Source organism: Chlamydotis macqueenii, chromosome 2, assembly GCF_036417535.1.
Source record: "Chlamydotis macqueenii isolate bChlMac1 chromosome 2, bChlMac1.mat, whole genome shotgun sequence".
In the NCBI taxonomy this organism is placed as follows: domain Eukaryota; kingdom Metazoa; phylum Chordata; class Aves; order Otidiformes; family Otididae; genus Chlamydotis; species Chlamydotis macqueenii.
In genome coordinates, this window is record NC_141557.1 from 155,830,332 (window position 1) to 155,853,461 (window position 23,130).

General features: G+C 44.5%; 1 protein-coding gene across 1 annotated transcript in view; it reads left to right on the forward strand.

The window, feature by feature from the left end:
* The first annotated feature begins 7,225 nt into the window (after positions 1–7,225).
* Positions 7,226–23,130, forward strand: part of CCN4 (cellular communication network factor 4) — a 35,046-nt gene continuing 19,141 nt past the window's right edge. Inside the window, exon 1 of the mRNA XM_086742630.1 lies at positions 7,226–7,450. Coding sequence (XP_086598756.1) covers positions 7,403–7,450 — 48 coding nt within the window. The 5' untranslated portion in view covers positions 7,226–7,402. The remainder of the gene's footprint in view (positions 7,451–23,130) is intronic.

The window sequence follows — 23,130 nt, forward strand, 5'->3', positions numbered from 1 at the left end:
CTTGAGAGCGTGTGGACTATGTGCCTGAAGTAGTAGCATTTTTGTGAGCACTACATCAATAAAGCCACTTTCCCCACAGATTAGTGTCTGGTGGCTGACTGTAAACTCCAGTTGAAGTTGTTTTCCTGCAGTCAGCCGTCTGAGAGGTCTCAGCTGTGTGGCTTCTCTGGCATCTAATAGTGCATGAGTAAATGCTCTGCTTTTTCCAAAGGTGAGATACTCCTGTGGCCTCTCTCTTCTTCCTCACTGCCTTCTTTCACAAAATGTGCAAGAATGTGATTGTTGGTGAGATATCTCTCTTTCTGTCAACTTTGGCTTGATTTTGGCCAAGAGGCTCAAAAATTTCTGCGAAGAGACACAGACAGACAGACATGAACACGTACGAAGTGATTGCATAAGCTCCATTTCCCCAGGAAACAGAGACTGAAAGCAGCTCTGTTGAAAGAGAAACGTTTACTAACCAAATACCAAAGGAAACTTTGAATAAAATGTTACCAGAGGATTAGAATGCAGACTTTGGATACTCAGGCCATGGAGGGAAAACTGATCCTTGAATATTTTGTGTTTCAAACAGGTTTGATTTCTTTGGGGTTCTGCTCATAACTTTTCTAAACATCTCATAAGGTTTACTGCTTATTTTCTTTAACATTAAATAAATTGTATGATTTGTCTGCACTTATTAACAAAATACTTTAAAAACAACAGAAAGGTTAGAACAGTAGATCTACTTTCCAGCAGAAAAACAAGCCCATCTGAGATAGGAGTTGGTTGTCATAAAATCATAGAATAGTTTGGCTTGGAAGGGACCTTTAAAGGTCATCTAGTCCAACCTCCCTGCAAGGAGCAGGGACATCTTCAACTAGATCAGGTTACTCAGAGCCCTGTCCTTGAGCAAGCATTCAACGTGGTCTTGAATGTTTCCAGGGATGAGGCATCCACCACCTCTCTCAGCAACCTGTTCCAGTGCTTCACCACTTTCATCACAAAAAATTCCTTCCTTATATCTAGTATAAATCTATTCACTTTTATTTTAAAGCCATTGTCCCTTGCCCCTTGGCCTATAAAAACAGGCCATATTAAAAAGTTTGCCCCCATTTTTCTTATAAGTCCCCTTTAGGTACTGGGACCTTGCTATCTTCACTTGGACATCCAGCCATTGACCACAAGTCTTTGAGTGTGACCGTCCAGTTTTTTGTCCATTAAATCCATTTCTCTCCAGTTTAGAGACAAGGATGTTGTGTGGGACACTGTCAATTATGTTTTACAGCCTTCATTCTTTTACATTTAAAGCTATTTCATTGGTTTTTTGGTTGTTTTTCTTTCCCATCAGAGATATGTATAATCCAACCCAACCTTGGAAATTCTGTGACATACTTACTGTGCTGGAAAATGTGTGATTGAAAAGGTCAAATCTGATTACGGTCTTACCTAGACTTGACTAGGAGCAATGACTCCGTCCACTGTGAATTTCCAGTAGAATAGAGGAGATTTTCCTCTCCTCCCAGAAACTGGAGAATATTGCTGCACTAGTAGAAGGAAAAAAGGCCCCGATGAATGAATGGTTGTGTAATTCTGTGGTCACTGATCTATAGAATAGAAATACCAGGGTGTGCACATTGTCCATAGAGGGTGAAGTCATTTTTTGGAGTGCACCATAAAATTACTTGTCAAGAACATGATACGAAGCAGGCCAACCTGCGAAGGGAGCAGACTGTGCTACTTCAGGAATGCGTGCTATATTTGTCGGGATTTGTCATCCTTTCATCCCTTCATAGTTTATTAGTCAATATATTTTCCTCTCTTTTTATGTGCATCAAGAAGAACATCTGCAGGAGGCAAACCCAAAGGTGAATTCCTCCCCTGCACTTCCCACATTTGTTCAAAGAGTTGGACTAATATTTGTGAATAATGCATTGCGCCCATGAATGCCACAAATCAATGCAACTCCAAGGACTTCATTTTTATACCAGCTGAGGCTCAGAATCAATACGTGTTATAGGTTAGCAAATATTACGTAAATCTGTATTTACAGAAGACTACTTTTCTACTGCAAGGATTTATCAGAGCTTGTTCATATTTCTGGCAGGTTCCTGACTCTCTGTGACCTGTTCATTTTTATTATTAATCATTCTCAGAGCTTGTCATCTTATTTATGTCCTGGTTTCTTGTTTGGTTTTTTTCCTCTTTCTTATTCTAAGTTTTGTTTAAAAGCTTTAATTAAGAAACTGATGGTTTTTGTGAGCAGATACTGAGACAGACAATTGCTCAGGAAAAACACTGGATGCCTCAGAGTACTATTGCTGCTGTCATGAATGCCTGATATTGGTTCAAAACCATCAGAATATCTTTTTTTTTTTTTCCCCACATAAATGTCCAACAGGAAATTATGAGAATTTAAGAATAGATTAACAGAATACTCAGGCCACTACTTTTGAAGGCAATGAAGAAAATACAGTATCTGAAGTTACTGGCATCGATAATTGAAAATCTAATATGACACATATTTGTAAATGCATATAAAGCTCTACAGCTCTTTTTTTTAAATGGGAACTTACAGAAACTAGTATATTTATGGCTTAGTTTTTTCTTACTGTCATTCAAACCCTCATGTTTTCTCTCACAGTGGAACAGCTCAGCCACTTTCAGCCAGATTGGTACTGCTGAAACCAACAGTCACACAGATCAACACCAGCTGAAGATCTGTCCTAATAAATCTGAGGGATTTATGGGAGACAAAACTACAGTCGTATCTCCCTAAAGGCAGTATTCTCACTCGAATATAAATTATTTTGGTTGCATGAGTGAATTAAATATTGAAGGTTCCATTTTTCAGACTCAGCTGTGCCTTCATGAATATCTGTGGATCTGACTTACACCATCTCTTTGGAGAAATAATCGTTCAGTCCTGGAGTGCTGACAGTCAGACTGGTTTATCTGAACTACCTGGGGTTTCTTTTCGCTTTTGGGTGTATTATCAGTCAGCCTTAGAAGTATGACAGTACAGAAAGCGCAAGCCACCCAGCACCGTGCTGGAAACCTGGTCTGAGTAACATTTCAAGGTACCTCACTTCCCCTGGGATTTTTTAAGGGACTGAGGGAACCCAGTGGTGGATTTACTGAGTTACCTCATGGCTGGTACCTTCTGCATCATGGTACCAGAGATACAAGGCTGAACAGGAGCAATGGAGCTTTTGGTTTTCTATCCATACTGTGACTCCCATCCATCTTCTTGTTGGAAAGGCAGTTTAGAAAGCAAAAGAGTGAGTCCTCCTGCTGTCTTGCATTTTGTTGCACTCTGTGGGGTCAAGTCTCATCTGCAAAGACCAACAACTCTGTGAAAATGAGGCATTCACCTGTGCTGAAGGGGTTGTGCGCTCAGATGCCTGATGTTATCTAGAATCAGCTAAACCAGATATTTTCATATCTTGTTTCTAAAGCTTCTTTGATATTTCAAAGGCCCAAGCTGATGTAATTCTCCCTCCCATCACCTAAGTAGTAATAGCAACAACAACAACAATAATAGATGGTGCAGTTTGACTCCTCCGCCTCCCTTCCCATGCCAGTATCTGCCTCTTGGAGCAGGTGATGTTCTCAGCTTTGCCTCTGATTGCAGCCCTAGCAGGCAATCCTGCATGGAACGGAGGTCTCCTCCATCAGTCTGGCATGGAGACAGGCAGAAACAAGGGCATCCTGATAAAAAACTAACACAGCTACTTGTATAAATGCCAGATTCATGACTCAGCCTTTACCTTTTATGAGTCAAGAAATTCCAATACACTCTTTTTTTTTTTTCCCCTTGAGCTTGTAGGCTGACTCTGATCTCACTTATTACAAGGTAAGTCCGCCACAGGCAAGGAGCAATTCCTGCCACACATTTGCAAGAGCAGCATCCATCCTCCCTGAGCTCTCTGTTCTTAGCAGTGCCTGTGTTCTTTGGCCAGCTGCAGCCCTCAGTAAAAGTGACAGGCACATCAAACAGCATAAAATAAATCAATCCATTTCCCAGTTTATTTAGTCTAAAAAGACTATAAAACAGGGTCAAGTTGAGAAACCTGTTTATGTGGCCGAAAGGCCTAAGGGATGGACGTGTTGAGGAAGGGGTGATACTAAAGTGTAGGCTAACAGAATCAGAGCTGTTTTGCTACCTGTTTCCAGTTCACTGTGGATAGCGTGACTGCAAAGTGATGGATAGCTGCATTCACAGACATAATGTCCACGGAAAATGAAAGGTAAAGAGACAAAAGTCATTAAAACTATAAAACTACTTCAAGGCCCAGAAAACCAATTAGACTTTGAGACTTAAAAGCAATGTGCCTTCCTTATTTTATTGAAGAGTCAGCTGTGATTTACTGAACCCTTGCATGTTTATGTGTTGGAAGAAGGTACCAAATTCTCATCAGCCAAGCAGACATTGGCAAAAAGACGAAACTAGCAAACTCAGACTGAAAACATGGCACAAACTTTTAATAGTGAATCTAAGTGAACTCACCAAAACATGAAGTGGATTTTCCATCATTTGAAGGTTTTAGAGTTTAAATCTTTGAACTAGACAGAGAAGTTTAGAGCCTACATACATTGAGATGGATACAAGACTGTTCAGGACTAAGCCAGAGTGAGACAGGACTGCAATGATCTCTTTTCAGCATTGTCACCCTCGGGGGAGCTGAGAGCCTCCAGAAGCAGAAGCCGAGGTGTGGGCTGCTGCCATCACTGAGTTAAACAGAGCCTGAATGTCCCTGTCATTTGAGAACTAATGAAACAGCCTTACACCCAGTCGCACCTGTAAGTGCACCTATGTGCCGTATCCACACGGGAATCGCTAGCGAAAGGCTGCTGAGGCAGCTGGATGTCTCAGTGTCCCTGCCCTGGAGCCACAGGGCCATTCCTTGATCCCTGTCTCGTCCAAGATAAGACAGAGTGTCTGGCTTATGGTTGCCACATGACAAACTCCCACACCAACATGAGATGAGCTGTGGAGCTGCAAGTAGCCAGATGTCCACATCTCAGAGACTCCATCCTTGCTGACACACTTGACCACAGCATTAGCTAAGGAATTCACCGAGGGGAATAAATATGCAGGGGAAATAGTCAAAAGAGAGTGAGACAACCTGTTGTTTTGGGGAAAAAAAAACCAAAACAAAATCAACACACTGCCATTTCTGGAGTCATTTATAGTGTTCTTTCCCTTGATTTTGGAGTCCTATATCCCAAGAGCTTTGAACTCTTGTTCCTCTTTCATTTGCCAAGCTACATTTGCTAGGACTCCCAGCATGGCTCCCTCAGCTCCAAGCCGTCAAGCACAGCTTGTCTGAGCTATTAGTACGTCTAAGCCTATTACCCTAGTCTAATTCATCTAGTATCACCTCTGTTTTTAAGAGGCCATCTCACCTAGGTCAGGTGAGTCACCTAGGTCACTCAAAACGCTCTTTTCACTTCACAAAGTATTCAAGGATTTGGACCCCAAAGTCAGACACGGAGTGGTGGCCACGTGCAGATGAATGCCATGCCAGATAGCATGAAGACAGCAGGCTTCTTTCTAGATTCCTCAGCAGAGAAAGAGAGTCCCCATGGCTGAGTATTGCTGGCGTACGAGGGAGGATGTGTGCTGGTGACAGAGAGGGATGAAAGAGAAATACTGAAATAAAGAGAGGTGGAATGAATGAACGGGGGAAGTGAGGAAAGAGAGGGAAGGATATAGAGAAAGGAGAAAAGAAACAGCCCTGGAGAAACCTGACAGAAAATACAATCCCTAACCTGGCCTTCACGGTGGTATGCCCTGGGAAGGTGTCTAGTAGGGCAAAGGTGCTGAAGGAGGAAGACAGAAGGTGGCATTTCCTCTGCTTTGCAACCAAGCTCTGGCTGAATCATTTCCCAGGGTAGCCCAGTGTCCAGACTGCCACACAAAAGATCTGGTCTGAGCTCCCTGAACCAGCTAGTGTAAAACCATTAAGCCGCCTGTGTCGCATCACACAGCATGAAGAGATGAAAGTCACGGCGAGAACACACGTTAGTGGAGCACAGCTTCCTCGCTCTCCCCTCCCCACCCAGGGTCAGCTGCAGTGTTCAGCTGTGCCGGGTTCGGGGAGCAAATCCCACTGCAGTGCCAGCCGCTCTCGAGCGCTGGGATGGCTGCTGGGGGGGTCTAGGGGTGACCCACCCCAACGTGGCTTGGTACATCTGGGTGGCCAAGGCTGAGCAGAGGTTCAGGCCACCATCTCAGTTCTAGTTTGGCCATCAGAGTGTTCACACAGCCACCACTGCCCAGCCTCCCATACCAAGCAGGAATGTTTGCCTGCTTTTAAATTGACCTTGACATCTCTTTTAGCCTATGTCTCAACTCTTTCTTGGGCTTAAGATCTGTAAAGCTATTTAATTATTTTTCTTCCCTTTGCAAGCACTGATTTTCCTTATACTATTCCATTTCAGTTTAAGGATGAAAGAGACTTTAAATTCTTTCCAATTCAGATTTAGAGAGGTGAGGGAAAATACTGTGCCTATGCCTAGGTAAAAGGAGAAAAACACGTCAGAGATGACCCAGCTAAAATCAGGGTATATATTAACAGGGATACAGGGGGTCAGGGAGTGTAGCTCTGTGCAGGGTGGGGTTTGCACCCCCATGTATTTGGCCGTATTTGTTATGCCCACTGCTGGCACAGGGTAGAAATATAACTGGGCTCAGGAGCTGGTGCATACTCTGGTACACTGCACCGAAATCATGGAAGGGATACGTAGCAAGGCAGGGGACCGTGTGTCCTTCCTTTCATTTCCCATGTGGAAAGGAATTCCTCCATCTGTAAGGAGGGAGTTCCTGAGGGAGCCGGCACCCTGCTTCCCGCAAGATGCGCTTGCGGGACAAACATCCTTCTGCACTTCAAATGAAGCTGCTCTTTTTAAAAAAAAAATCAATAAATCAAGCATCTGAGCATATTTTTATACATGTCAGGTCATTAATCATAATCAGTAAAGCCAGATCAAATATTTCTTGCTGTACTAGCTAAGTTGCAAGAGTCTGAATGCCATGAGCAGCACAAGGTGTGAGCTCTGAGCATTTCGGCGCGCTGCTAAAATCGTGGTGTGATGGACCAGGGCGCTGCAGCTTTCCCTTTAAGAGCCCTTTGGCTAACGGCGAGAGACTGAAATGCAGGAGGTGGGACAACACCACACACAAAAATGAAGAAGTGAAGGCAGGAAAAGTTTCTCCAGAGGAAAAATGCAGGGCTTGTCCTACACCCTGACGTCAGATCTGTCTTTAATAAAATCCCCAAAGAGCCAAGAGAAAAAGGCAGAGTGCCTAGGCTAGGTTGCCAGTTCAGGGTCGCTCTGCATTCCCCAAAGTGGTGTTTTTGTTCAAAACGGCTCTAAATCTGGGTTCAATCAATGTATTTAATCCCGGCTTCCAGGGATGAGGTGGCTTTTGCCCTGGATTCTAGCAACAAGCAGCATTTTGCAGGTGAGTTTGGAAACTGCAGGAGAGACTCCTCTCCTGCAAACACCCTGGGGTTCAGCACATGGTGGGCTGGGAGCGCGGGGCATGAGGGAAGGTGGGCACTGGTGCGCGCTGGGGAGGTGGGCGATGTGACAGCGAGGAGGGAAAGGAGAGGAAAGGAGAGGAAAGGAAAGGAAAGCAAAGAAGAGGAAAGGAAAGGAAAGGAAAGGAAAGGAAAGGAAAGGAAAGGAAAGGAAAGGAAAGGAAAGGAAAGGAAAGGAAAGGAAAGGAAAGGAAAGGAAAGGAAAGGAAAGGAAAGGAAAGGAAAGGAAAGGAAAGGAAAGGAGAAAGGAAAGGAGAAAGGAAAGGAGGAAGGAAAGGAGAAAGGAAAGGAGAAAGGAAAGGAGAAAGGAAAGAGTGCAGAAGTGTCTCTAAATTGAGCCCATCTCTGCTCAGCATCCAGGTGAATCTGCACAGAAAACTGTACTGTGGGTTTTTTTTTTTGTTTGTTTGTTTGTTTATTTTGGTTGGTTGGTTGTTGGGTTTTGGGTTTTATTTATTTATTTATTTATTTTTATTTCTACTATTAGTATTGTGAAGCGAAAGGAGGAGGAAAAGATCACCCATCCCTGCCCGCAGCAGCCAGGGTGAGGCTGTTAGGGCAGCGGGACGGAGGGGAAAGGGCAGGACCTCGGCGGGCGGCGGTGGCGGAGCGGTCCCGGTGCCGGTACCGGTGCCGGTGAAGGAACGGGGCCACAGCCGTTCGGTGCGGCAGCAGCGAGCGGGAGCGGAGCCGGGAGCAGGAGGGAGCCGGCGGCCGCTCCCCGCAGGTGCTGCCGGTGCCGGGGCTGCCTCGGGCCAGCAGAGGAGGGGGGTTTCCTTCCCCCGCACCGGTCTCTGTAGCTGCCCGATCCCCCCAGGCAGTAGCTGCTTTCCTTCCCCTCCTCTCTGGAAAAACCTGCACAGGAAAGCCGCTCCCTTCAGGTGGAGTTCGCCGTTCTCTTCTCCTTCCCCGGTGCGCGCTTGCGGCTTGTGCAGAACCCCGGGGACGGAGCCGGCTGTGGAGAGCTTCTGTGTTTGGGAAGGTGACCATCAGCAGTCAGGGGAGCGCCTGGCCCCAGCAGTAGAGCGGCTGCGTCGGGACCTCTGATGTCCCTCATCCACATCCCCATCCCCATCCTCATCCCCATCCCCATCCTCATCTCCATCCCCATCCCCATCCTCATCCCTATCTCCATGCCAATCCCCATCTTCATCCCCATTCTCATCCTCATCCCCATCCTAATCCTCATCCCCATCCCCGGAGGCAATGCTGGGCTCAGGGCTCAGGAAGCCCTGGGGACCCTGAAAGAGAGGTGCAGAGGATGAATCCCAGGGACCCACTTGGGCTGCCTGGCTTGAGGCTGGAATGTTCCCTGAGCCAGACGTGTGGAGCTGTGTCTGAGCATCGCTTCTGCTTGGAGTGGGGTAACACCAACCACTTTGGGCAGGGGGGATTTTGCCTTGCAGGGCTGCTGGCATCAGGGGTTGGCTGGTGTGCAGTGAGATAAAGCAGGGCTTTAAAACAAGAAAGTAGCACGCGTGGTGTGGTACACCAGATGCACCTGTGTGAAAGCAGATAGTAAAGCGATAAGTCCTGCGTGAATGTGGAGATGGACTGATAATGGTGCCTCTTCTAGCAAAAAAAAACCAAAACCCACACAACACAAAACCAAACACAAAATTAGCAATAAACAAACAAAATGCACCTCTTCAGCTCTCTAAGTTGATTCTTACCTCCGCTGATTTTTGTTGAGCAAGTAAAAAGTCACGCAGAGGGAGGAGGGGCCCCCCCAAACAGAGTTACTAGAGGAGATCTGTGTGAGCCTTGCAAATTTTACAGTGGTTGTCCTGGGCTCCCTTGATATCAAAGGTGTTTGTAAAAAAAGCTGCTGTAGCATGGAAGTATGTCTGAGTGCATGCAGACACATGCGCCTGCTGTCAGGGTGAGTAAGTACAGTCCAAATATTCCTGGCAGCATGTTTTGTCTAAAGAGTATCTAAAAAAGTGTTTGAAAGAGTATAAAAAAATAGCCTAAAAAGAGTCCTGGGTCTCGACAGTTTCAGTTCAAGCTCTCTGTTTAACGGAGCAGGTGAAGCTGTGTCTCTCTGGAACATCCCAGGGACAGTCACCCCCTGAACACACCTGTGGAGTGGATCCTTAGTAGGTTGTCCCTAGAAACCATTGAGTAGGGATGATTTGTCCACAGCAATGAACTAGCTTTCTTTGGGTCTTCTCCACACTTGAACTTGGATTGGACAGGGAGGCTGATGAAGGGCAGATTTCTGTCTGATGTACGTAATGGAGTGGGGAAACAGGGATTAAAAGAGTGTACCGCACGGAGCGAGAGGGGCTGGGGAGAGCAACTGGGAGGTGATACTAGTGTATGTAATACTTAAAGGACTTCTGGGAGAAGAGCAGGCTTAGTTTGGTCTGCTTAAGGGCAGGATGTCTGAAGGAGCAAGGGATATTGCAATTGGTGTGGGATATTGTGAATATTTAGCTGGCATGGCCACCCCGCTCATAAGAAATATCTTAGCTAAGCCATGCAGATCATAACAGATGAGTGCTGATAAAGCTCTGTCACCGCCCCACCTCATTGCCTATTGTGTTGCATCTTTGGTGGCATCATCACAACAGCAACAAAGATCTTTCCAACGCTGCAGAGGCATCCATGATGTGGTAGCATCAGGCAGGTCACTGTACACAGACAAATCCCTGTGGTCTCGCTGGAGACTTGTCATTCTTCACATATATGAAGAAATACAGGCAGAAAAAGATGTTCCACTGGGAAAGAGGAGGGTCGACTCTCTGGAATATAACTGGAATACATATACTTGTTCCAAGGAGAAAGGCAGAGGAATTAATATCGGAAGGTCAGGCATTTCGAAAGGCAGCTATCAGGTTCTGAGGAGCTACAGGCAGTTACCGAGATCTTAAATAGTTTTATCGACACGGTTTTGTATTGGGGCATAACTGCACAGGTAATGGGTTTGCAAAGAGAAAAATAGCTGAGCACAGCTGGAATTTCAGGAATAAGTTTGCAAACATTTCTTTTTTTTTTTTTTTCATAGATATAAGGGCAGAGACCATGGGAGCCCAAGTACCGACAACTAGGCTGAGATTCCTCAATGCCTGGGTCATGTCTGCAGCAAGGGCTTTAAGGCTGGATGCTTTGGCGCCTTTCAGTGCTGCACAGGATCTTCAGCCTCTAGTCCTGGTGATGCAGCAGACATGAGACCCTTGGTTCAGATGGGACAAAATGTCCCAAACCAGAGTGATGATTAGAAAAGCAATTCTACACTTTATAGAAAATTAGTAAAGGAGATTATATAGGAAGAAGAACAGCATTGGAGGTTTCTAAAACATTTGAAGTGGAGGAATGGGTGGTGTGCAGGTAAGAGGTGAATGCAAATTTGCAGAATTTTTCTTACAAGCAACAGGTCAGACAGCGAATAGCATCAACTGGTAGCAGGTATTGACTGGGGTTGGTTTTTTTTGTGTGTGTGATGGCAGACACAGCACATAAACACCAGGTTTTTGGCTTCAGGGTGAGGGAGGAGGCAGAGAGGTGTTTGAACACAGTTTCATACAGGTACCATCTCCTTTGTGAGTGTTCATTTCACTAGATAGCCACTGATAATGACCCCAGTTCAGGGCTGCCTCAGGCTGTGTGGAAAGTGGTTTGAGAACCATAATGTGCAGGTTTTTCTTCTCCTTTTTATAAGATTTATTGGCAAAGATGTGAGGCCAAGAATTTAATTTGTAAAATGTTTGGATTTGGTGGCAGGAAAAAACAATTACATTTCTTTGGGCTCCTTCAGGCGAAACCACATGCTGACCAAACTTGAACCAAAAAAAAAAGGGGAAAAAAAAAGGCTATGATTGATTTACTCATTTATCTATTTGCTTTGTAGCAGCTTACATACCATTAGTCTAATGCTAAAGGTTCCAGACACCTTTATTCTTGCCTTCAAAAATCCCGTGGCTCTCCATGGGAGGTGAGCTGAAGTTTGTCTACTGAGTGTTTCATAATGGAAGGCTACAGACTTGCACCATGGATGACGATGCATAAATAATCTTACGTAGCATAGATTCAAAGCTGATGTGTCTTGTCCCTCTAACATTCTTACCATTGCCTGTGGCTTGACAGCATCTGGTGACCAGAGACAGGATCGATACATTTGTCTTTAGAAGGGCTCCTATCCTACATTTCCATCAATGGTAGATGTCAATTAAAATTACTCTGGTTACAGCAGCTGGAAATTCAGCTGTCCCAATGAGTATCTTGTAGCTCAAAGCTGGCTGACATCATCCCTGCGGGTACGACTGCATCATACGTGGAGCTTTCTCAAAGCTGGTCTTTTATTTGGCAGCCACCCCTCCACTAAATCTACTTGCAGAATGAAATCATAGCTAAGGCAACATCCTGGAGGTAGCACTGAGTGGTGCTTCAGGGGGATCGGAGGTGGAGACCCAGGTCTGTTTCTGATGAAGTGAAGATGGTGAAGGTAGATTCAGATTAGATATTAGGAAAAATTTTTTTACACTGAGGGTGGTAAACACTGGAACAGGTTGGCCAGAGAGGTGGTGGATGCACCATCCCTGCAAACATTCAAGGCCAGGTTGGAAGAGGCTCTGAGCAACCTGATTGAGCAGAAGATGTCCCTGCTCCTTGCAGGTTGGACTAGATGACCTTTAAAGGTCTCTTCCAACTCTAATTATTCTATGTTTCTATGCCCATAAATACACATGTACACACTTCAATAGCCACCAGCTGCCAGTGTGCAGCAGTCTTTTTGCTAGTATTAACCAAGATAAAGCTGGGGACAGAACTTGGCTTCCTCACCCCTCCTCGCTGTTGTGTCACTGCTGTTTGTGTCCCCTCGGGCAGGTCCTGTCCACAGTTCACACTGCAGCAGTTCTTCCTGCAGTGTCAGTGCTCTGCTACTGGGTCTTCTCCAGGGAAAGGCACTAGTTAAAAATAATAGCTGTGGGGTTTAGCAAAAGCATAAGATTTACATTAGTATGCTGAGTGTTTGTTCCTTGAAAGACTTGTTTATCTTCTCCTGCCTTCCCTGTGTGCTAGGAAAAAACACTCAGAAAAAAAATTTCAGAAGTCCTCCATACCCACATGGGACATTTGATTTATTTCTTCAGAAGCTCTGGAATCCCATGTTGGTATGTTAAGAGTAGCTTTTGCATCTTGCCGGTGCTCAGCTTACTGGGAATTGCTCTTTTTGGATGGCCTCAGTGTCTCAGCGGGGTCTTGAGCATTCCTGTCTGGACAGGCCTGGCTCTCATGCACGAGTGGAAATGAAGCTGTTCTAAACAAAAAGAAGTGGTATCATGTATGTGAACATTGGCAGCTGTGGCCTGGCAAAAGCTGAACACCCACGGCTTCAGCTGAAGATACATTTGAGTATCAAGCCTGACAGCGTCTCATGTTGTGGTCCAAGAAAGCAGGGTAAGATTTCCACACTCCTGCAGGTTTAAGTTTGTCACCAGGAGGTGCAGGTAGGCACCCTGGATTGAGATGTTCCCTCTGATTCCCTCTTTGCTTTCTTATAATATAGCTCAACCATCCTCATTCTTAGGGTGCTTATGTTGAAAGTAGAATTTTCTGTTTCTATTAAATAGAAGCTTTGACCGACAGCTGTCAGCTTGGCAGTGATGGGCCCAAAAAATGTCAGCCTATTTGTTTTCTTTCTGTGTTCTGATGTCCACCAACAATGCAGACCCAGTTTCTTGGAGTGGGCTCACAGCACCCAATATCTCCATCACTCCTTCTTCCAAGCTTTGTCTCACCCAGGGTTTATTGCATCCTGCGACGAGTTACCTTCCGCCTCCCATTGCTGCAGGTTGGCAAGGGAATCACAGGACTTTATTTTTACAGATGTGTTCCTGGATCAAGGGAGTCTGACTCTGCTGCTTTAGCAGCTCTGTGCAGATGTTCTCCAGTGATGCTCTGGGTTTCTGAGCTGGTTCTCCTGCGCCCCGGTTGTCTCTCAGCTCTGGGAGGTACCTCCACTGGTGCCTCTGTTATTTATTGCATCCATATTGAAACCTTATGTGTTTTCCTTTTGGCTGCTGCTTATTCTGGCATCCTGGGTGAATCTTCTGGACTCCTTGTAATCGCTTGTGCCTTCTAATAGACTGCTGCTGGACTTTGACTTGTAATCCTTGCATCTGGGCTAGGTGTGGGAAAGTAGAAGGGAGAAAGAGCATTTTTACCTCTGTGGGTGCCAACAGCTGGCTCTGCTCTACAAGGAATTCTTCTTGTGGATGAAGAAGGACAGAAGAGCCTTTAGGCTGAAACAGCTGTGGAAGAAGATAACACTCAAGCTAAGCTTTGCAGCACAACTTGAATAACGATTTTCTGATACTTGGGTTCACAATGCATTCCAGGACTGTGTGGTCATCTCTGTGTTCCTCTTCTACTTCTCAACAGCTCCCACGTTGTTCTTCAGTTTTATTAGTCTGGGTCTGTCATTCTACTTAACCTATAAAGCAAACAAGAGATGAGCAAGTTGGAAGGCCAAGTTTCATGAACTCCAGGATGGCGTGCAATGAGCCCAAAGGGAAATCTGAGAGGTATTTGCAGAAGTAATTGTGGGCTCATGCCTCATCCATGGAGGGTTGTGAGTCACCTGGATCCTGATGTTGTTGGACATGTGCACAGTTAGCTCTTTGCTGTCATGGAGCAATTCCAGCCCTACAAAATGACCTCCTAAGAGTTTGCCTTGCAGATTCAGGAGTTACAAGAAAAAAATGTCTCATGCTTGGTGATGGGGCAGCATAGCAAGGTTACTTGGACCAGCATTTCATTGACACTCAGATGAAGAGAACTCACAATACCTGTAATGTTTTGGTTGCTTTTATACCTTTTTCTTAGAGCTGAAGAAAACTCCTCCTATTCAGTTTAAGGTGAACCTGTCCTTTCCCTTCCTAGCATACTGAAATAATCTCCAGTGAAAGGCTTCCAGGTGGATATGAAGCATTGATTTTATTATTACATCTCTAGCATGCAACTGTCTAGCTTGACTGAGTTAGTAGCTACATCATATTCAGAAACATGGAACTACCGTATGTGGTACCTGTGTATAAAAGAAAGGACACAGTAAAGTCAGTAGGAGTAAGCAACTTTGTAATTCTGTACAATACCTGACACAAACCTTGCTGTGTGCCACCAGGAACAGTGCAACCCACATAGACTTAACAACTTTTACCAAAATTGCTCTGGATGACTCAGGGATTTTTTTTTATTTTTTTTTCAGAAGGTAGCAATATTTTAGCTACATGTGCATGGTAGCACCTTCCCATTTATAGAATTTATGAATGCAACTCAAACTTTAATTTTTGAGTGATTTAAATGTTCCAGTCCCTTTCCATACTCTACCAGCTTTCCAGACTACTATCATGCTTTAATTTTTGGTGTTTTCTTACTGAAGCTTCTCGAGTAACAAGAGACAGCAACATGAGTGGTAATCTTTTTCTTTCCCTTGCTGAAGTTTCCTCATATCCATATACACATGCTTAGCCTGTGAAAGGAAGGTCATAGAGAAAAGAAGGAAGCACGGCTTTGCTGAAACTCAGTTTGTTGCCTTTTGGGGACAACACTAATCACCTGAGCAATGGCTCTGGTGAATTTATTTTGCTTCATGCAGGGGCCGGCCTTCTTGCACTGGACTGACAGCTAATGTACCAGAGGGACTGGTAACTTCCCCCCAAGATGCCATTGCTATCTTAAAGCATCTCCTGACTGTCCTCTAAACGCTTTTGTCATTGTCACCACTGTGCCTGGTGGCCTTGGCATTCTCCTATTTGTGGTGCAAAAGGTCACTCTGCATCTGCATTTTTTGGACCTGTGGATCCACCCTTCTGGGTTTTGAAGTCCACCAAAATATTCCTGGATGACCAAGCAGGCTATCGCTCACATTTATGATCGCCAGCTTATATCTGCTGTGACAAAGGGAACTTCTTGTATCTGGGCTGATAAGAAGGGAGAGACATCGAAATCCATATGGGGGGAATTAAGTGCTCCTCCGAATGGCTGGCACATGTACTTGGCTGCCCGCAGGCTACTAATTCCCTGGTTTTAGAGTAACAGCTGGGTAATTTTAGCTGTTTAGCAAGGAAGGACCAAACCACAAAAAACTGCAGCCAGTGCTGAGAATCAGCAAGTGGATTACACTATAAAGCTCTTTGGTTATATTTTTATGAGAAAAAAAAAAGGTGGAAAATTAATTAGGAAAATATCCAGGTTCCATTAACTGGTTTGGCCATTTTGCAGGTAATTTATTTACAAGCACTGCCGGCAATATTTCCTGCTGGATCTTGGTCTTGGAGGACTAGGTCATACCTACAGCATGTGTGTGGGCTGGTATACATTGATGTAAGAGAATGAGGACAAATTCAGTTGGCTCCTTTCTTTTTCCCTTCCACATGTGACCCTAGGTATTGCAATTACCGTAGTTAAATATATAACTACATCCCTGCTATTCAACACTGCAGTTCATTTATGGAGATCATTCACTACTAGTTTTCACTGTTTCAGAGTGCCAAGTGTACATTTTTGAAATTACATTTAAAAATACATAAAAGTCAGAAAAGCTGTGAGCTGATGCCTACGAGGTAGAGGATTTCTGGGGGTCATTTCACTTATTTTTCCAGTTTCGTATCAAAACCCATTCTTAGCTTCCTCAGTGCACTGGGGATCCCCAGAGAGGTGATGTGATCGTGCTCATGCAGGCTGGTGAATTCTTCACCCGCCAAAGCTCCCCAGGTGTGGGTGAGCTCCTGAGTTTGCGGTGGAATGATGCATTACGTGCCTGGTTTCACGCTCAGATAAGAAGCTTCTCCTTCTTTTAGTTAATATGTTTAACTCTGTGGGATTTACTTATACATGTATATAATACATGTATGCATATGCCTACATCACCCCTGTATTTTTATGTTTTGTGTCAGTTATTCCATACATATCATATACTCAAGGAGATGTTTGTGTGACGTATTTTTGAACTGTTTCTCCCCGCCTCCCCTTCCCCCTGGCAATATCAAAATGCTGTCCAGAGTATCATTTGGGAGGCTGGAGTATTTGATTAGAGGAATAAATGGACATTATGGCAGCAAAGTTGAGATGCCTTTAAAACCTCTGCATCCTTGACAATTGTACCATTTTATAGAGGGATAATTAAAGAATTGCATTTATCTCATTCCCATGTGACTATATGACCATAAGGGTGTTGATCCTGATTTTATTGCTCACTCTGTAACATACAGGGGAAGCTTTCTTAGAAAAATTACCTCTACAGCGGGAACCGTGCAGATATAAATATTTTGGCTTAACACCTCCCCGCCCATATGATTCCTGTGGTTTTTCTGGCACAAATCACGTCTGCGGAGCAGCCTCGGCCCAGGAGGATGCTCAGAAGAAGCAGAGTGCTGGGCAGGGCTGCTGGGCAGCACCACAGCCTTGTCATTCGTACACCAACACTGCCCTCGCGTGTCAGGGACTTCGGAGACCAAACCTGTGCCTGCGTGGAGGCTCTGCGCACAGCTCCTTCTTGGCTTGCTGTGGGCTACAGGCAGCCAACACCGGTTATTGGGAGACAAGCAAAAATGTCAGTATCCATATAATTAGAAATTCATCTTTATTCTCCAGGAGACACAAATCATACAGCTGATGTCCTCCGCTACGCATGAAAGCAGCAGCGCTAACTGTTTAAGGGTTGAGATGCTGCCACTTTCCAGTTTGGGGTTGTTTGGGATAAGGAAGTGGCAGGATTTGCACAGTGTGTTTTTCGGGAGGCGTGTGGGTGCTGATGGGTGTGAAGTCTAAGCAGCTTTCTCCTTGTGAGCTGCCAAAGCACCTCAGTGCCAGGGTGCAGCACCCCCACGTCAGTGGGTTGTGGTGGAGCTGCAGCAACACCCTGCCCTCAGCAAAGGGTTTTGGGTTTGGGTTTTAATTTTTTTTTTTTTTAATTATTTTATGGTGTCAGCAGGTCTCTGGATCAGAAATAAGAATTTTGTCATCTGGTTAGTTTAGAGCTGAGTCCCAGCAAGTATATAGCTGCATGCAAGCAAGAGTGAATCATGTGTGAAGGACCCATTTCATCACTTTGCACAGATGCATCAAATTATAAACTGCTGATCATGGCTGATTTTTTTTTTTTTGATTTGAAGATGCTCGAGAGGTGAAGAAGTCTTGCTCTTTCACAGGCATCAGCTGCATGTGATGGTTGAAAGTTAAAACACTAAGCAACTGTGCTGAACTAACAGCATCTGAGACTCAACTCAGTGGAACGATTTCTTTTTTTGCATCCAGTAAGAACTAAACAACTTCGTTTATTAGCTGTGTGTAGGAGGAGGGATCATGGTATGGTTACAGTGTAGGAACAAGAAATCTAACTGCTATTTTTAGCTCTGCCACAGACATCCTGTTTGCCTTTGGGACGGTCACTTCGTCTCTTGAGCCCCAGATTAAAACAGGGCTATTCAATAATTTCATCCTCATGAAAGGTGCTGCTTTCCACTCCGAGCAGTCCCTCCCAGAAGCAGAACATGCCATGCTCTGCTTGCTTGTGCACGTGCTGTGTGTGTATTCCCATCTGGAGACCTGACACCTCCAAGTATATCAGCCTTCACATTTACTGCTTGCACTAGTTATTTTAGGCTCATTCTCTGGGATCTTTTTCACCAAAGCCCTGAATTTCAGTTCTATTTCCACTGACTTCAGGGGCAGGAGGATTAATTCTCCAGCACAATACATAATTTTCCTACACTAATAATTTCAGTCCTTTTTTTCGTAATGAATTTGTGTCGGGAGTTGTTCTCGTTTCCTTGCTTGTAATTTCCACTGTATTTAATTCAAAAGTAATGACTTTGTACCCAAAGCTTGTAAAAGCCAAGGGCAAATCTACTGGCCTCTCCCTTTTGTTTTCCTTCCCTATTTGCAGTGTGTCAGCTTTTGTTGGGGACCTGGGGGGAGGAAGGTATAGATGCTTTTTGGGGCTTTCTGTAGCACGTTGAAAGAGGATCTGAGCTTCAAGCATGTCTGGAATAATGCTTGTTGTGCAAAGCCCAGGCTGGTTTGAGAGCTGCCTCTGACCTATTCTGAGCCCCCTCCTTCCCATTGTCTGAGTTTCCTCTTTTTACTGTTTCCGGGTCAACTCTTCAGGAACAGCCTGTTCCCCCTTTTCAGGGACTCATCACCACCCCCTCCTCCTTCATAGCAGTGGGACAAGATACTGTCTGTAGCTGTCACTCTGCTGACTGCTGCTCTGCAGCAGTTATTGCTAAAAAAAAAGCAAGTGCCCCTTAGAAAAGTTGTTTCATTAGCCCATCTCTCAAGGCTCATATGGGAGACTTACATCGGTGGTCTTTTCTCCAAGCTCCCCTTGGCTGTCTCTCCCTGTGATCCTGCTGGCTCCTCATCCTTGATGCTCTGCTCAGCCACTGCTACAGGCAGACAAAACATGGGTGAGAGAATCATAGAATAGTTTGGGTTGGAAGGCACCTTTAAAGGTCATCTAGTCCAACCCCCTGCAAGGAGCAGGGACATCTTCAACTCAATCAGGTTGCTCAGAGCCTCATCCAACCTGGCCTTGAATGTTTCCAGGGATGTGGCATCCAGCACATCTCTGGGCAACCGGTTCCAGCATTCTACCACCCACATTGTAAAAAAAAAATTTTCTGATGTCCAGTCTGAATCTATTTCTTTCTATTTTAAAACGATTACTCCTCATCCTATCACAACAGGCCCTGCTAGAGTTTCTTTTCTGTAGGCCCCCTTGAGGTACTGGAAGACCGCAATGAGGTCTCCCCAGAACCTCCTCTTCTCCAGGATGAGCAGCCCCAACTCTCTCAGCCTGTCCTTACAGGAGAGGTGCTTCAGCTTTCTGATCATCTTTGTGGCCCTCCTCTGTACCCTCTCCAACAGGTCCATATCCTTCTTATGTTGGGGGCTCCAGAGATGAACTCAGTACTCCAGGTGAGGTCTCACAAGAGCAGAGTAGAGGGGTAGAATCACCTCCCTCGACCTGCTGACCACGCTTCTCCCCCATGTTGTTGTCCTATCAACATCAAGGAGACACTGTTTCTCAGGACTACAATGTGAAGCTGGCCAAGGCAGCTAAACAAGGATGAGTGACCCAATTGCCCATGCACCCACAGCCTCAGGTGGCCTCCTCTTCATATGTGGCTCCAGGGTAGGAGATAGGCAAATGCCTGCTGCAAAACTGTGTTGCAATGCAATGGCCCTGCAAGCTTACATAAGGGCTTTGCCAACTTTATCCAAGTCTTGCAAGCCAAGTATTTTGGGCCAAGTCCTGTTGATCTTGAGAAAAGGAAAGAATTATATTCCTAGCCATAAGCTAGCAGCCATAAGAGGGATCATTCCCATGCCAGGTCTGCAGCATTTTAAATGTGGCTCTCCATGGAAATCTAGACCAACACAGACAAGATGTAGAGAAATTGTCTGTGGCAAGGTAAGAAAACTTGATGACTGTGAGAGAACATCAAGGGGAATATTTTGAATCTGAATTCAATTTTTTTTTATTTAAAGAATGCCACCAAGTAGTCAAGCTTTTAAAAAAAAAAAAACACAACAACCTTTTAAATTCAGGGCTGCAGAGAAGATCTCAGAGCATCTGTGGATGGGAATGTCCACATGAACCTGAGTTTGGTGCTGAAGAAGCACTGGTTTGGAACAAAACCCTTCTTTTATTCCCTTCTCACTAATGCAGAATAAATCTGTATAAGATTTGACTAGCAATCATTCCAAATGATCATAATGCTATGAATGTACCTGCTGCCTCCTAGCAGTTGCCCTGGCTTTTCAGTCTCTGCCTGTGGAAAGCCCCAGTGCTTTTTTGTATCTTTTAATCTCACATTTTTTTGTGGTCCTCTTATTTCCTTTGAATGCTACTAAAGCTTAAGTGATGTACACTTCCCTACATTTTTCACCCTTTTTTTTTTTTTTTTTTTCTGCCAGACTGCTACCTATATGGATTATCTGATGCTGTTAGGATCTACTGCTTGAAATAATAGATCAACATGTACCCTGAATTGGTTAATCACCTGGGGGAAAACAAAACAAAACAAAACAAAACAAAACAAAACAGGATATGGATCTAAATCACTCTTAGAGATAAAAATAAGACAAAAATGTGGCAGAGTGAACAAAAAAACCCAGGCATCCTCTTCTAAAAAGCCATTAGAAAAGCAGGTAATATCTATTCCCTTCTGTTTTGAGGAGTTAATGGCTGTGGGCTCTCTGAATATCGGGTATGAGACTCTGGTCCCCAAGGGTCAGCCCTAAACTCCCCTCAACCATAGTGCAGTTTGTAGCAGGCTTGAAATTATTAGTTATTGGCTTACAAAATGAGTGTATTTGGAAAAAAATAAATGTTATTCCTTCTCATTTTGCATCAACCTCTTTGTAAAAGGCTTGCTTGCTTTTGTGTTTATGTTTTGATTTTCCCAATAAAAGAGGCCCAGTAGGGAGGATATCCCAAATACCACATGAGTAACAAAACTTAGATTTTTTTTTGCTCACCTTCTGATAAAGCCAAACACATTTCTTGCTTTTTTCTAGTGTTCTGATGAGCTAGAGGGGTTTTGTACAATGTACATTGTCCCAGGCTTACACAGCACATTAACAGATTGTTTCTGTAACAGAAAGAGGGATGAAAAAAGAAAACCCCTCGTCTGTTACAATTAAAATGTTAAATTCAGTTGTTTTCTTGGAAAGCTAACGGGAGCTCTGTGTAGGGTCAGGAACCTGAGACCAACTCCACAGGAGTGTTCTGATATCTCTTTATTTTACTCTGTGTCTAAATCCGAATTGAAAACAATGAGACTTGGATGCTCCTCTGAGGCTGTGAGCTTGGCTGAAGTAATGGAGAAATAAGAAATCAAAATTATAACTTCATAGAGTTATTCAGCCAAGGAGAGTAGGGGAGAGGGGAGAAAAGTGACCTGGAGACCAGGCGATGTGTGGGGGTGCATGCTGAGAGCTGGACAATCATGGGAGGTCTGCTCCACAGCAATTCAGTTGCTTCTGGCTCAGCTCAACCTTAGGGCCTGGCAGTCGTCCTCAAGCCAGTAAATTCCCATCATGTGAGACTCCCTTGAACCTTGAATAGGCTTTATTTCTTTGTGGTGGCCTGGGCAGTGGATGCTGTTGCTGACAAGTGCCGTCCAGCTGCCAGCTCACTGGAGCCTGCTCTCTCCCCTCTCTGTACTTGTTGCTGCAGAACTTGCACAGTCAAGGTCTTTCTTTTTTGTATTAAATCATAACTGTTAATCTCCTTGGTAGATTAGAGAAAGAAAAGGACAAGTTAAAAAATGCACTTCTGACTCCAGATCCCACTTTCCTGTTGATACAGCTGTGTGTTTCCCACTCATGGCTCAGTAAACAGACAGTTTAACCCTTCAAATCTCGCAGTTGTGTTGCTTCAGCATCACTGGTATCTCTCCTTAAAGTAAATTTCCCCTCTTATCTCTGTCCAGCATGGTCTTTTTTTTCCTTCTTTTTTTTTTTTTTTTTTTTTTGGCACATCCTCACACATTTCACATCCTGTTGTAGTTTAACACATTATTAAAAAAGAACAGGATTTCCTCTTGCTTTTGTTGAAAACACTTCTCTCCTTTGCAACCCTTACTTTCTGGTGGTGTGTTCACAGAGGAGAAAGTAATTATACCTTCTAAGTTTAATTCACGGGAATTAAAATTCAATCAATAAATTCCCTGGCAAGGACATCAGCAGAAGATGGTGTACCAATCCCAGTAAACAGATTTTTCATTGCACCAGATAAGAAAATATGAACTGAATTTCAGCTTTGGATAAATTACATGCCAAGTGTATTTCAGCCCTTCATACCAGAACAGAATCTTCATCACATCTGTGCCTGTTTTCATTCTGATATTTTATGGCTATTTAATTGATAGCATTGGTGGTGTCACACCCATTGGCTGTGGCATCCTGAGCGAAACCTCTGTGTTACTGGTGTGGAGCTGCAAGTATACCACCCTGGCTGAGGGATATGCTGGCCGTCAGATAAGAATTAATTTTATGTGAACAAAGTGGAGATATCTTGCCTTTTTGCTGAAGTTGGGTTGAAGTTGCTGTGGTGTCCTCCTGCATTTGTAGTCCTTCAGGCACCTCTGAAAGTCATATCCAGCACAACTCATATGGTATAAGATGAATGCTGATTTTTCTATGAGTGAGTGGATAGAAATTTCTTCTTCCCAGACACATCACCAACATAGCCACAGGCCTATAGCCCTTGTAGCAGCTCTGGCCTTCCTACCTCTCCCTATCCATCCTGATATCTTCATAGAGGAACTCTCTTGGGATCTCCCTTGCCCTTATTCTCTGGCTACTATCTCCCTTGATGGCAGCTGCATGCTTCTGCACGGTCTGGGCAGCTCACAATCTTCACGGTTTGTTTCTTGAAGTAAAAGAAGTGTTACCACCCCTGTTCTGCAGACACAGAGAAGCTAGGTGCTGAGTTCAAATCGCAAAGTCCTTCAATCTAGACTTAATCTTCTCTCCCTTTAGCAGCCCTAAAGTTAGACATTTTATCTAGTGTGGTTATTTTATCTAAAGGTAGTTTATTTAGGGTACTCAGTGCAAGGATCTCTGTCTCTGCTGCCAGCAG